Source organism: Botrytis fragariae (assembly GCF_013461495.1).
Source record: "Botrytis fragariae strain BVB16 chromosome Unknown tig00000001, whole genome shotgun sequence".
In the NCBI taxonomy this organism is placed as follows: Eukaryota; Fungi; Ascomycota; class Leotiomycetes; order Helotiales; family Sclerotiniaceae; genus Botrytis; species Botrytis fragariae.
In genome coordinates this window covers 2,819,721-2,834,813 of record NW_023500987.1, presented here as the reverse complement: position 1 = coordinate 2,834,813, position 15,093 = coordinate 2,819,721, and the positions used below count along the sequence as shown (strand labels likewise).

At 43.9% G+C, this 15,093-nt stretch overlaps 4 protein-coding genes across 4 annotated transcripts; 1 reads left to right on the top strand and 3 right to left on the bottom strand.

Annotated features, from left to right (window-relative positions):
• Window positions 1-660: 660 nt before the first annotated feature.
• Window positions 661-3,494, bottom strand: Bfra_000868 (uncharacterized protein; the record flags this gene model as incomplete). Its single annotated transcript, XM_037331312.1, has 3 exons — window positions 661-1,362; window positions 1,465-3,240; window positions 3,312-3,494. 3 exons carry the CDS (start codon window positions 3,492-3,494, stop codon window positions 661-663), a joined length of 2,661 nt encoding a protein of 886 aa, XP_037197645.1.
• A 1,545-nt stretch (window positions 3,495-5,039) lies between these two features.
• On the bottom strand, window positions 5,040-7,215 carry Bfra_000867 (putative abc1 family protein; the record flags this gene model as incomplete). Its single annotated transcript, XM_037331311.1, has 2 exons — window positions 5,040-6,578; window positions 6,625-7,215. The coding sequence occupies 2 exons, from the start codon at window positions 7,213-7,215 to the stop codon at window positions 5,040-5,042; spliced, it is 2,130 nt and encodes a 709-aa protein (XP_037197644.1).
• A 681-nt stretch (window positions 7,216-7,896) lies between these two features.
• Window positions 7,897-12,339, top strand: Bfra_000866 (putative cytochrome c heme lyase protein; the record flags this gene model as incomplete). The annotated part of the gene is given in 9 exon segments (XM_037331310.1): window positions 7,897-7,998; window positions 8,061-8,668; window positions 8,724-8,946; window positions 9,460-9,485; window positions 9,538-10,215; window positions 10,545-11,063; window positions 11,121-11,538; window positions 11,591-12,138; window positions 12,156-12,339. 9 exon segments carry the CDS (start codon window positions 7,897-7,899, stop codon window positions 12,337-12,339), a joined length of 3,306 nt encoding a protein of 1,101 aa, XP_037197643.1.
• A 298-nt stretch (window positions 12,340-12,637) lies between these two features.
• Bfra_000865 (uncharacterized protein) lies at window positions 12,638-13,876 on the bottom strand (the record flags this gene model as incomplete). The annotated part of the gene is made up of 1 exon (XM_037331309.1): window positions 12,638-13,876. The coding sequence occupies one exon, from the start codon at window positions 13,874-13,876 to the stop codon at window positions 12,638-12,640; it is 1,239 nt and encodes a 412-aa protein (XP_037197642.1).
• Window positions 13,877-15,093: the final 1,217 nt, after the last annotated feature.

The window sequence follows — 15,093 nt, the reverse complement described above, 5'->3', positions numbered from 1 at the left end:
CGCAACGTATAGTACGCAAGGTATGGCCACTTCGACAGTATTCAAGATCAGGATAGTTCCAAATGAGTGTGGTTCCGGGCTCCTGATCGATCTAGAAATCGTATTCCGAGTCCAGGGTTTCGTGATAACAAACCGTAAGAAAATTCGTATGCATCGTAAGTATGTGCCGTGTCACATTGAGCACATTATTAAGTGATGGGGTCGTAAGAGTGCGTAATAGAATGGGTGAACTTAAAGATCACTCCCATATCCGTGTCGTAATTTTCGTGAAAAGGCAATAAGAAAGAGAAATCTTGGTGCATAATCCCCAAACATAAGAAAAAATCGCAAATGGTATGGTGTAGTCGTACAGGGTATTGGGTATTCAAACAGTGATCGTTCATTTGTCCAAAGTAAAATCATTCTCTGTCTTTCATCAGAACCTTTCTAAAGGGTGAAGATGAAATATGAAGATGAAAAGCTTGGAGCTCGAACGTAATGGGTGATAGTAAAATGAGAGAGAAATAAAAACAAGTGTAACTTTTGACCAGTACTTCTTGCTCTATCGAGGGATAGAAGTAGGTTGAATTATGATGTGAATTTGAAATTGCAGGATGAATGTTGGCACCTGGATGATACCCAGTAGCTTTCAACTTCGAAAAGAAGAATGATCAAAGAGTATTAATCAAAAGCACGTCCTTTACCCTTGCCATCACCAGTGTAGTATGTAGCAGGTAATGTTTCCATGTTGCTCTGGTTGTCGCCATCATTCATGCTATCGCGATAGGGATTTCTTGACGGAAAAGTGGTATCAGCTATATCGATATTATCCAGTGCTGAATCTTCCTCGGTAGTCATTCTTGAAGCCAAACCGCCAATATCAAAATGTGCTACATCTCCATTATTAGTTGCTTCTGGTCGTTGCTGGTGCACATTGCTGCCACTACTGCTAGCTGTAGCAAAATCAGCTTCGGAATTCTCATCTCGTGATCCATACTGCTTGAGCTTGCCGTCTACGATGCGTTTGTGGCAGATTCTGCGGGGTCTTTCACCGAGATCAGGCGGTGGCGGAAGCTGCTGTCCCAATGCAATTTGCGCACTTTGGTGACTGAGACTCTTTTCCAACTTCTCTAAAGGACCTTCGGTTTCGACACGTTTAAGGGTGGGTGGAATTGCCATGTCCAAGTCGATTCTTGAGCTAACATTTGATGGGATAGTGCTCATAGGTACGAATGTACCAGCGCCTTGGTATTGCAGATTATTTGTAGTGTGCTGGAGAGGATGTGGAGATGGCATGTATGAGTACATGGTCGTTTGTGATGGTGCTGGGGACTCAAGCGTGCTTCGATATCCGTTCCAGATGTCGGTGATGTCAAGCGAGGTCTGCAAGAAGTAAAAGTTAGTACAATTTTTTGAAAATTAGACCGAGATTGTTCAGTTTATCGCTTGACAAGACTATATTTGATTGAAATAACTTGTACTTACTTCTGGAGCTGGGCTTTCTCCCATGAGGGTTCTCATTGCTAGATCTCGATGGGTTGCAGCTGCTACTAGACTATCCCTACTTCTGACCGATGTTCGTGCTGACATTCCAGTAGGGGTGAAAGGGGCCCCTGGCGTAGGGATATTGACAGGGCGAGATCCACTTGGTTTGCTGGGAGTATGATGGATTGCGGAGAAATAATCGGCTTGTCGAGAGAAGCCCGGGCTCAGTATAGCCTGTGGCAAGGGAGTTAGAGGTGATTCCGCAACTGCCGGAGTGTAGTTGTAATTTTCAACGTGTTCATTGATCATCCCGGGAGACTGGTAGTTTGGTCCGCCTCTAGCTCCATACAGCGGAACTTGCTCAAAGCCATGGTTGGTGTTTGGGACTTGCCGAAACGTGTCCGCATTAGGTCTCATAACCTCAGTATATGAGTTCTGAACTGTCTGAGGTGTGGCGAAGGAGGGGAATGCACCTTGCCGAGGGGTATGAGCAATTGGGGCCATTTCGAAAGATTGTGGGCCAGGGATTCCACTCTCCAGATCGCCACGTCTTCTAAGGTTGCTGTCTGCAATATCTCGGCTTCCGTTGGGTCGTCTGAAACCGACCTTAGGATTATGAGCAACTCCACGTATCAGCATAACTACGAATGTTGAAGCTCCGACGCATAGAAGGAGAACACTAAGGACAAGCCACCAGATGACTGGAACGCTGATGTTGAAAGGGCCTGGTTTATCGTTTGTGTTCTTTATCGCAATAATGACTCCAACGCAAACTGCTGTAGACAGTATGCCAAATTGTGCTACTCCAACTGCAACCCAGCAATTAGATTTCAGGTTACTAAAAAACCCGGTGCTCCCTTTATTATTATGTGGCAGCGAGCGCCGTACTAAGTGCGGCTCTGCTAGACGCCGCTCCAAAGCCAATCTTTCGTCTTGTTTCCTTGCAGCAAACTGAGCTCTTGCCTCAGCTGTCACTCTGATCGGAAGGGGGGGTCGCGGGGTTGGTCGTGGTGGTAGCTCAGTCGGGAAACTAGTTGATTTAGCGACTTTAGGAGGAGAGGGGGTTGCTCGTTTTCCATTGTAAGTAGAAAGGAAAAGTCCCATATGCATATCGCTTAAGCCTGAGTAAAGTTCATCCTCAGAGACCGCAGAAACCGCTGTGGAATTTGGCGAGAATTTGCTTCTCTTAGACTTCTTATCTTTGCATTTATTTGAACTCGTGCCCTTGGGACTCGTGAGAGCACCGAGTTGATCCAAGTTCTCTGAAAAAGCTTTACCACCGTGTGGAACTGTATTTGTAAAGGACAATGTACTCGATGCCTCGAAGACTGGGGCAGCGTTATCACCAGAACCTTTGGCAATCAAAGTCGGGTTCTGATCATGATCATATGATCGCTGGATAGCAGAAGATCGATTCTCTTTTGCAGTATGAAGTCCATCGTCATAAGTACTCTCCATGCCAAATGAATCCATATCGTTGGTATATGCGCTTAAGCCACGTGAATGACTGTCTGGTAATTGGTTACGAGTGATTCCATATAACCATGGCGCAAACGCAGCGGCATCTTGGCTACGAGTCAAGGAAGGCGAACTCTTCACCATTTGATAATTCTCATCCAGACTTCCTCGCTCATCTTTATCCTTAGATGGAATGGGGTGCTCAGATAAGTCTGCATTTGACCAGCTCTGGTTACCTTGCGTCAACTCCTTTTCCTTGAATACATTTAATCCTTTAGAAAACGCTCCCCGAGCCATGATTATCGACCTGCTGTTGGACTTGAGAGGTATTAGCAAGCTTAAATTTCAAGTTTTATGGTAGATATTGTAAAGTGATAACCTACTCTTACTGTGCGCGAAGAGGATGCAACACTTGCTTCAGGGTTCTGAGGATGCGCATTGGAGGATTGCAGAGGAGTCGACGGCAAGTGATTTGAATCACTGAAGGGATTATATCTTGAATTTAATTTACTGGCTTTCGGTCTGTCAGTCGCATGTTGTGGTGCCCGGTCTTCTTTGTTATTTCGATCCATATCTATATTATGCGCGTTGTTATCTTGTAAATAGAGCTCTCTTGAGAGGCAAAGCGTAAATCTTGATAAGTATTCGTCATAAAACAACTGCTACTGGTGAAAGTCGTGGAGGATATAATCGCGTCTGCGACTATGAGGATAGAGGCAGAAGGAGAGTGAGGAAGCACCGCCTGCTGTAATTCTTTTTGGGGGGAATCGAAAAAGAAAGCCGATGAAGGCCAATTTAGCAATTTAATCAGTTACTTAGAAAATCTTCATTGAAGAATTGGACAAAAGTTATGCAATCAGCAATAATTTGCTGTTGTAGAGCAGTGGTGGTGGTGTTTTCGAAGATGATAGAATATAGAAATCAAGGGCTTTGTGAGATCCGAGGCCGAACAGTTGCAAATGGCAAGCAAGAAAGGTGGGTCCACTCAAAATACAGAAAGAATATCAAGTATTCCTTTCAGATGAGTGTCTGGGCGGTGAATGACTTAGAGTGAGTACTATTGTGATCAGGTGGGGATGGAAAGGGAGTGAATTTTGAGAATTGTGATTGTGCAAGGAATGGGGAGGCTAGCTTTAGTCCATAACAATGGCAGCAAGTGGGCAAAGAGACAGCAAGTAGGGTATGCAAGAAAATGAACCTCGCTGTTGTTGTTGTTGTTGATGCCGACTGAAACTAGTCAATCAGGAGGACCTGTTGTTAGATCAACTTCGGATCTAACAACTTCGGATATTGCCGGTTGCTACCACTAATCCTTCTATTGAAATCTTGATCCCGAGCTTCATACTATCAATTATTTCCCTCAGTATGATAGGTATTTCTCAAAAACTTTAAAAAGAAAGATCTATATTGTTCATTGTCGTCATTCCGCCCTTTATTTACCTTTTGAAGAAGTTTATACTCGTCTGCCTTTCAATCTGAAACAGTGAGGCTATCTGACAAGGCTGGTTCAACTCAACTTGAATGGCAAGACTGTAAAGCACAAGTCTTATTCAAAGAATACAAGTGGAATGTCTAATATCTGCCGTTTTACTCCTTATGTACAATACAATACAAAACGCACCAGACTGCAGAAGTGGAGTCTATATTAAGGTTAAACAATCATACCCAACCCAAACAACTATACCTTCTACACATTTGGTGATAACAAATCATACTTGACACATCTTTCAACCTACATTGGATTGTCAGCATTTGAACATCTATCGCTAATTTTCAGTGCTAGATTAAAGGGGTCGGTCGCAAGTGGGTGTAAAAGGGGCTCGGGCTTGGGCTTGGGCTCGGCATGCCAAGACATACAAAATGAAAACTTCAGGTGGATGGGGAGAGGTGGAAAGAGAGAGCCAAGTTCATGGGCAAGGTGTGTGCAAGTCTATCCAAGCACAGCCTAGATGATGTTGCGCTGCAAACCAATTTGTTCCAGAAGGCATAGACTAGCCAAGCTAACCTGGCACGTTGGCAAATTGCTACCAGCCCGCCACCAGAGGCAGACACAAAGAATATGATTGTTGCTGCCAAACGTTTGACCAGAATAGGAGGCAACAATGATACATAGGAATTTAGTGCAGGAGTGGCGATGAAGAATGCAACAACAGATAAAGAGATGGGAGTAAAGAAAGGGCGGAACGTACATCTTCAATGGAAGCCTGCAAGAACTTTCTAGCTTCCAAACCTGCCCATACCTTCAGCATGGAGAAATCACCTTGGCGTAGCATTCCACCTCCACTCTGTGCTCCCAATTCTCGTAGAATAGGCAGTGCAGAGGAGAGCAAATCGATATCAGGATTGAGACTTCTGCCAATACCCTCTAGCAACAAAATGCTGATGACCACGTTGACAAAATCCCCCTCCATCCTAACATGATGAGTTCGGACCATGGAGAGAACCTCGTTTAGTATATCCCCTATCTTCATGTTGCCCAGTGCTAACGTGCGACTCTTGACTCCTAGGACAAGATGTTGCATTTTCAAAGAATAAATCTCTTCATCAATGACTGCATCAGGCTGGCGACATCTTTGACACATCAAATGACCTGCTTTATAACCATCAAACTCAGCCACAGCTTTGAAGAGATCAAGAAAGTTTCTTCGATTGGTTGCATTTAGTTCTGTGACCAGTCCTGTGTCAATGAAGATCAATTGGGGCCTGAATCCTTCTTTATCAATTTTTGAAAGTTCTGCTTGCCATGCCTGAGGATCCTTTCTATGGCGATATGGCTGAAGTCTTGCCAATACTTGTTCAGTGACATCTGGTTGGGACTGAGGATCTTCGTCTTTATGTTTACTGAAAGGTAGGTTGGGCTTCTCAGATTGATAAAAGCGGACCATAATATTACCTGGATGAAGGTCTGCATGAATGAAATTATCAATTAGCAACATGCGTAAAAATGCATCAAGTCCTTCATCCGCAATATCTTGTTGGAATACGCCGCCCCCATTTTCCATGAAGTCAGATAACGGTATACCCTGTGCAAATTCCTCCACCAGTACTTGTCTTGTGGTGAATTGAGTATATGGAAATGGAAACCATGCTGTTGTCCTTGGTTTGAAATTCTTCCTGAAGATTGACAAATTTGCAGCTTCAATTCGAAGATCAAGTTGCAATCTCATCATTTGTCCAAATTGTTCGACTTCATCTGGAAATGACAGCCATTCAAATGTGGGAATCAAATTTATTACTGAAGCAAATACCCACATGATCCGTAGATCGCGTCTAACAACTCTTTCTACCCCTGGATGAAGAACTTTAATTGCAACATAACTCGATGGGACTCTTTGTGGTGTGCTCTTAATAAGCGTGTCGACATTTTTACGCACATTTCTTCGTATGTTTGTGGGCTCTTGTAGATCTGGATCTCCTGGTGTTGCCAAATCGGGTTTCAGCTTGGCCTTGTAAACTTGTGCTATAGCTCCCACCCCCAAAGGCTGTTCCTGAAACTCCTCAAATATATCGTCAAAGGGTCGCCCATCAAATGCTCTACTTATAATCCTTTTGGTGGCATGTAACGAGTGCGCGGGTGCATTGGAATGGAGTTGTGACATGATCTCGCACATTTGCGAAGGGAAGATATCTGATCTAGAGGCAGCCCATTGCCCAAGCTAGAAAGTCAGCACAGCAAGGTACAACAAGAATCAGATGCCGCACCTTAATAAATGCAGGCCCAGCTCGTTCCATAGCCTTAACTAAGAACCTGTACCACCATAGAGTACCCATTCGCTCATTGTCCCGCGCTATATCCCTAGGCCCAAAGTATGCAGCGGGTATAGTAACAAGAACTGGGACGAATATAACCACAAGGTGCAGGAAGCGTATGCTTGTGCAAAGGGGTTCCCATAGATAGGCGTCTAGAAAATAGATTATACTATCTTTTACTCGTTGAAGCCCGTGAACATCATCGCCCACTTTCTTGCTAATTTCCTTCCTCGATGCCTCTAGCATTCGCCCCTCTGCAGTCATCTCAGTTCCGCCATTATCTTTTTCCGATAGTCGAACAAATACCGTAGGGCTCAAGCCTGCTGCGGCGGCGAGGATCAGCCCTCTAGTTTGCGGAGGCGATTTGAATTGCCAGTTTCCTCGTCTTCTCCAACTCCCTTCTTCTCTTCCTGCTCCACCTCCACCTCCACGGCCATTTCTATATGATTGTCTTGTTGCTGATTGAATATTCCGACATTGGATCGAGGATCGTATTCTGGGAAGGGTCTGACGAAGACATGTTCGACCTGTGGCCAAAAACATCCTTATCTTCCTTCGTGTGAAGATTGGTTTGTTCCCGTAATTAAGCACTATCGAGGCTCCATAGATTGTTTTGTTGTTAGTAGGTTTGGTTAAAATATAACCCAAATGTTGTTAACCCCCCTTCACGAAGCATGAGATGCGCCAGTGAAGTATTGATTCAGTGACGTCAGGAATCAATTATAGCATTTCTTCATTTGAACAGCACCAAAAAATGTAATTCAAGTTCATATGGTAAAACATGTCATGATGATTGCGGAAAGTAGAAATGTTTGAAAAAGAAATGAGATTTGAAATATACACATCTAATTACCCAGATATATTATCATTCAATTTAGTTAATGTCAACAACCTGATTCCTTTCATTCTCCGCGTGTTTGTTCCATGTTATAAATTATGCTCTTTACTCAAGGAGACCCATATAATTTTTCGTGAACGGCGGAAGCAGCGGTTCATCGCCGGTTTGGGTAAAAAAAATCCTTGAGCGGCGGAATTTTTACCGAATCCCCTCTTTCCTCCTCTTTTTCTCTTTCCTTCGAATCACAGTGAAGCTAATTCCAATAAAGATATATATTCATTTACTTCTTCAGTGTTTAAAAGGACATCAATTATCTCCAATTTATATCCTTCATATTAAAACCTAAAAAGTACACAAATTGGTTCATCCTAAGTCTCACAAACAATATGGGATGGTTCTGGGCTGATTCTCCTGCAACTGCTGCTGCGGCGTCGGGTATGAGAAATGCTCCTCACGCTTTGCCCAAGGATAGCAATGCCACTCCGCCTGTGAGTAGATAAATCTCTGTTTTTACTCAGTCATTTTGTGATTCTGATTTTCCGCTCGCCAGCCATCATGTCCTATGCACAAACCCAGCGCAGATGCTCTGAAGCCTGTGGCAAAACCTCCAGCATCATCACCCGAGTCCGCCTGCCCATATACGCCCGACAACGTCTCTCAAGAATCTAAAGCAACGTCTAAATACTCCAAATACAACCCCTTGAACTACATGTTCCCGGACTTATCTCAAGAGAGAGCGAAGGATCAGACTATTGTATTGCCAACCGAAAGGGAGCCATCTACGATACCTAAAGGCACTGGGGATGGTAACTGGGAGTATCCTTCGCCACAACAAATGTACAATGCTCTTTTGCGCAAAGGCTATACTGATACGGATGCAACTGCCGTTGAGAGTATGGTATCAGTTCACAATTTCTTGAATGAGGGTGCTTGGGCTGAAATTGTAGAATGGGAACGAAGATTTGGTAAAGGGTTGTTGAAGGGTTGGGAGAATTGTAGAAGAGGAGAAGAGGGTTCAAAGGCAGGAGCAGAGATTGGTGCAAATGAAGATGAAGTGCCCCAGCCCAAATTGGTTCGATTCATGGGCAGACCGAAAGAGATGACACCAAAGGCTGCGATGATTCAAGCCATGGGTTGGGCTTTTCCGGAAAAATATGGGTATGTAGTTTTGCGATTTGTTTCAATGCCTCAACTTGGCTAACCATGATTATAGTACTGAGCCACCATTCGATCGACACGATTGGTTTGTCCAAAGAGAACATAATGGCCAGAAGAAGGAAGTTAGATACATCATCGATTATTATTCGGGAGGCGAAGAACCTACTGGAGAACCCATATTCTATTTGGATGTTAGACCCGCCCTCACTCCGACGCAAGCTGTAGAGCGCATGATGCGATGGAGCGGTGACGTTTGGTATCGCGCATCAGGTGCTTCCGTTAGAGAGAATATCAAAAAGAATTAGGAATTTGTCTATTTCTTGAGATATGATATGGCGTTTTGCAGCGGTTTTAAAGCAATACGCTTCGGTTTGGGTTAGGATTTGGTATCTAGTTATGATCTGATTGGATCAATGACTTGGGGTTATGCATATGGAATGGTCCTTGGGTAGGAATTACAGTTTACGCCTCTCTTCTCTTGTAGTTATTGATACCTAAATAATGACATTTCTTATTCACGACGTCAGACTTATTAAACTTTCGGGTATAGCTTATGGGCAGCTTATCGCAGTGCGAGACTTTTAGAAGGTGGAGCCAGCTGAATCATGATAAGAGCTCCTTCAAACCCCCCACTATTCATACATTATTGTTCCCTCTTCCCAATCGTCTGAAAGACTATAACAGCCAATATGGCGGAACCCTTTGTATCAATCAGGAAACATATTAAATGGGGAGCAAGTATTTATGATATTTCTACAATCCTACCTCCAATAGGCTAACAATTATTGCAGGATAGAGCAGCAGAAGAAAATACAAAGTGCATATCTTGAGCTGTTATCAACAGCCCTAGCATGCTAACACACACTTAGCACTCTTGTCTTAACATCTGCCGATAAACACTATGTAGATATACGAATTCTTGACCCATCCCATCCACCCCCAAACAGCACCACCGACCCTCAAGCAATATTGAGGCTAGAGTGGGGTTTCGCGGGTACCGCAATCAGCACTCCTGCAGTATTCAAAGATGGCGATAAAAGCATCTTGATTAAGCCGGCACACACACAGTGGGTTCATGAAATAGATAACAAGATACGAAATCCTGGACCGAATGATCGTGATGAGGGTTACATGTATCCTGTGGAGGGCACAAACGAAGTCTTAGAAAAGGGTGCTATGGTGAATCCGGACACCGGGAAAGTGGAAGACTATGAAGAACTATGGGAGGATCTCGAGGTTGGAATGATGGAAGGGGAGAAGAGTGATTATTTTATGAGTTGGGTTTTGAAGACGAAAGATGCTGGTGAAGTAAATGGGATGGTAATTAGGATTGGCGAGTGGGTACAGGGGGTCATGAGAAAGGGGGATGACTTCTCAGTTGTTAGATGGAAATGGACTATCGAAGAGGGATGGAAAAGAGTGTTGGCGATTGGTGAAGATTTCGGACTAGATAGCAAGGTCTTTGAGAAAGAGATATCTGTGGGTGACAGCATCAAGGTCGATAGCGGCGTGGAGTGGGAATTCAAAAGCTGTCACAAGCACAGGAAGTAAGCAAGGGAGCTGGAGGGCCAAGTAGTCAATTTCGAATCTTTTTGATTATTATTATGATTCCGATGGAAGAATGGTATTTCATCTTGCCCTCTAGTTGTGGCCAATGAGCTACTGTCTTGGAATCTGCTCCGCATTTGCATATTTACATTCCTGTTGAGGAATGTTAATATCTCCTCTCAGAATCTATAAGTATAGGATTTAGCTTCAAACCAAACAATCGATTCTTGCGGCAATACGTGTCTCTTATTTCCATTGCATTCACTTCTGCCTGTCTTTTATTTATCTTCAATTTGTAAGTAACTATGCCCTGGTTATCACGCAACAGCAGTTCCGTGAATTCCATTGGAGACATGATGGCGGCCCCATTAGCACCTGTTGCACCGGCGAAGATATCGCCATCCTCTTCATTGGTTGTCACAGTCATTCCTTCGATAATCGATCCTACATGCGGGACATCACCCGCTCAATATCGTCATTCAACAATGGAAGTCCTCTGGAATTCCATGCAAATACTTTCTCGCAATTTGTACTGCATTCCCCAGATGATGGGATCTTTCACTTTAAGTGTGGCTCAAACGATTCCTAAGAGCTCAGGGAGGGATGTGTATGAAATCGGCATTCATTGTATGTTATGTATCATGGAATGTTGCGCAATGCTTGTGGTCATACCGGCATTCTTGACTATGCCTGGAGCGATGTTCATGATGTGTTGTGCAGCTATGTGGGGGGCTATGGTTGGGATGTCATGGCTATTGAGAGGAAACGAGAGAATTTGTGAAAGTATAATGTCTGTTGGAGACTTTGGGGACGAGAAATGGATTTTTGTTAATGGTAGTTGTACGAGGTAGGCAGATCACCCTCTAGGAAGAAGTATTTGTGCACATCGCTCATAATGGAATAGCTACACTCAAATGATGCATCACCTCACTCGACTGAGTATCATTTTCCACCGCCGCATGACCGGAATCCACAATCGCACCTTAGGACTTCCCCTCGACCTTCTCCTCCACTTCCTTTCGATTACCATGCCCATCCACCGTACTCTATACTCGCAACTTCGCGAAACTCTTTTGACACCTGGCATCCAAAAAGTTGTCATTCTCTCACATTCAACGGGCTCCAAGATCGTCTCTGATATCCTCGACCAACTACACGCTGATCTACCAGCTAGCTTAATGACGAAATTGGAGATCTATACTTTCGGAGCTGCAGGTGGCTCTTTCTCGAATCCGTTAGTTAATTCGCTATGTATGGAACTTGGCGCTCTTGCAGAAAACGATAATACTAATATGAAAGCTTCTTACGAACGTGTAATACCAGTGAGTATCTTCATGTCATTCGATTCAAATGCATAATTAATCGTGAGGATAGCACATTGAACATTACCTTCCTCTTACATCCTCGCCACTGTCTACTATGTCGATTCTACATCCGGTCTTACATACTCTAGACTCTCGATTCTGCGGCAGAATGTTCATCTTGAATGGGTTTCACCCAGTCTTGTTCGAGCAATACTTGGATATGATGTTCACTTGGCGAAAATCCGTCACTTCGGTCGATGGGTCTGAAAGCCGAGGATTCTGGGATGAAATGGTCCGAGTTGATGGAGAGACAGCTGAAAAGAGAGAATTTACAGCGGGGGCAAGAGGCGCAGCTGGTATGGGGAAAGGAGAGAGGAGATGGAGTGGGATGATGCAGATGGAGAAGGAGGGAAAGAGAAGACCGGGTGGTTGGAGCTGGTCGAAGATGGGGATGGATGGGGTAGGAATGGCGAGGAGGGAGGCGAAGGCTTTGGAGGGAAAGAGAATGAGAGAAGTGGGGAGGTTGGGTGGTTATGAAGGTGGTGAAAGACTAAGCGTGGGCTGGTTTGAGGGAAAAGGAATGATGGGGTTAGAGAAGAGGATGGCGAATGGTGGCCAGTGAAATTGAGGGTAAGTGATGATCTAGGGACTGTGAATGGAATTGAGAGCGATCTTGAGGGTGGAGATAAAGTGGCAGTTGATAATTCTGGGGATTCTCGAAACTTTAGGGTAGATATCAATGGAGGCAGCTCGATTTTTGAGCTCAACGAAGAAGGAACCGACGTTGATTTGGATATGTTAGTGGCAGTATGGTTTTAACGAGGTCTGTTCTCACTTATAACCTTTTAATACTACGGAAATATGTATTTGAACTTTTGTTTTCCGATAGTACTATATTGAACCTAACATGCACCGGTTTTTAATGTGAAATTATCGGGCTTTATGCAGTGTCAATTCCGGATCAAGTTGTAGCTGACATTGTGAATGGTTCGACTGGAGGATGTAGAATTTCAACGTCACTACCCCCGAAATACAGTATAACTACAAAAATCATCGAGATAATACTTTTAAGCAAAAGTGACGACAGACAGAAAACAAGGAGCATCTTAGGACTTGATCAAACAACCATGCCAGCGGTGTGCTTGGTTCTGGACCGTTTCTTCGGTTTCGTTATTTTGATGTGTAACAGCGTTTCATTGTCGCCGTCAGATGATGGTGCTGGATGCGTTCGACCCGACCCGTCAAGCACATGAAAATTGCGACCTGTTACATTTAGATTAAGCTTACCTCCTGATCTGGACAGGGAGCTTGTATCGGAAGATCTGGAAGTTGATGGTGCAATCAATGACCGCCTGCCTGGATTCGACGAACTCATATCGGAACGCTGAGAAGCAAATTCTGGGTCGAGACCAGGATCTGACTCTGCGGTATATAAAGGTATCACTCTCCCTGTTCTCGAATGAGACCTTTTGCTAGGTGCTGCTTTAACTTCACTGGTTCCATCTGTAGATTTCATAATTTGGACGCCATTGTGGTGGTTGCGCTCGAGACCTGAGGTTGAACGGCTACTTCTATGAGTACGCGGACCGGCTTGGCTATTATGTCCTTCGGAAAGTGCACTAAGGTTCTCTTGATTCAGTTGCATTGTAGGATGCTCTTGTTCGACTGGAGCTTGAGAGATGTGCTGCTCTGTAGATTTGTGTGATTTGGGCGTTGCAGATAGAATTTTTTCTTGTTTCACAGGAGGTACTTCGTTGTATTCCCTGTAGAAACTACGATTGCTCCGCGAACTCCTGTATGAATCTACGCTCCTAGTTCTTTTCCTCTTGTTGAAATCAGAAGGTTGTCTATGTGTAGCCCGCCGTGGAGACTGTTTCAATTCAAAGCAGCGTGCATCGATAAGATCAAGAGTAACATGATCGATGTACGTTGTATGATCTTTGTTCATCTCTTTAGATACATGGAGGCGTTCAAAGGTCCTTCTAAAATAAAGAATCTGGCGTCCCTTGACGATCCCAACTTCTTTGGAAACTACAAGTTCGTCCTTGTCGAGCATGTCCAGTACACTGCCTTCTTCGGTGGATAGTATCATTTTCTGACGATCACAAAGTACACCTGATAATAACAGTATACCGTGCTCGCTGATAAGAATGTGTTGCCCACGGCGTTTTACGCTTTGAGTAGCCTCAATTGCCGTGCTATCTCCAGACTTTCTGATCTCAGGCACATGACTTTTCAGATTTGGAATTTCGATATACCATGCGACTGAAACGAAGCCAGGAACAAGAGGGTATATTTTAGTGTGAACTTTAAATTCCTCTGCGGAACTGAAAATGTTTAGAGGAATTGAAGGCATGGTCTAAGAATGTGCTATCTGGACTGCAAGTTAGCTACCTTTGTTTTGAATATATTCTACAACATACATTATGAGATATTAGATATCTTTGTCAAATGATTATCTGTCACTATGAAGAAGGATTTAGGTAACAGATTTTCCTGAAGACTACCTGACCATAACATCTCTATTTAATGGGCCGTGTCTTTTGGTGCTCCTGTTACTGTTGGCGTACGCGACCCAAGTCCTAAGAGAATCAAATCATAGACAACGTATCAGCGGCTTAATTACCTTGAAGCATATGGCGGGCTGGCTGACCGGGTCTTTTACTTATACCTTCCCTTTGCGTTTTGCGGATATCGAATTCGATGGTGTGCTCATGTTCATTTGCCAGAGGCTCTGAGATCGGAAAGCCAGGGACTCAGACGGGTAATCGGTTGACCTAAAATCATTGGGAAGTCTCGTATGAGGTGTTCCTTCAGGAATAAAGTCCTGTTTAATATTTCGAAGATTGAGTAAGCCATTATTTGGTTGATGAAAGTAGTGTGGGCGTGCCGGTGGCCTCCTCAGGAGTGGTGGACCTATGAGCATTGTTCCATCAAAGTAATGGTTTTTCCTTCCAGCCTTTTCACCATTTATTCCTCAACCTTCAGTCTAAGAAATTCAGAATAGCGAATTAATGTTCAATTTATTTTCTGAATCTACATCTAAATGTCTTTCTTGAGCTTTACGAGTGGTTTTGTTCCCTATAAATATGCAAGTCGCTCGAATATCGCGGCTTTTGCATCGATAAACTTCCAAAAGGGTCAACTCAAATTTGAGTATCGCACAATTGTATCTGGTCTTTTCTTTCCAATAACCACTGCACTGAGTGAAATACTCAAACTGCCGTTTTGCTACAAGTTCATGTCTTTCAGTGAAAACACACCACAAAACCTTTATATGCTTACGTTGACGTGTGGTCAAAAATAAAAAGCTTTATGAGCGTGGCTGGTGTACTTTCGACCTTGCGAACAGAATTATATAAAAGGTGAGGAACTGCAGTATATTGTATTGTTATCAAGGAGCCAGCAATCTGGCCTGCGTAGGATTGCATCGCGATGGCATTTGCGTTTTGAAATAAGCGCCGACCACTAGGCCTACAATACTTACAGGGCTGAATAACAAAGACCGTCAAACTGTCGCTGCTAGGCCAGCCAAGCATGACGGATGCTGTTGTTGTTATTGTTTAGATGCCT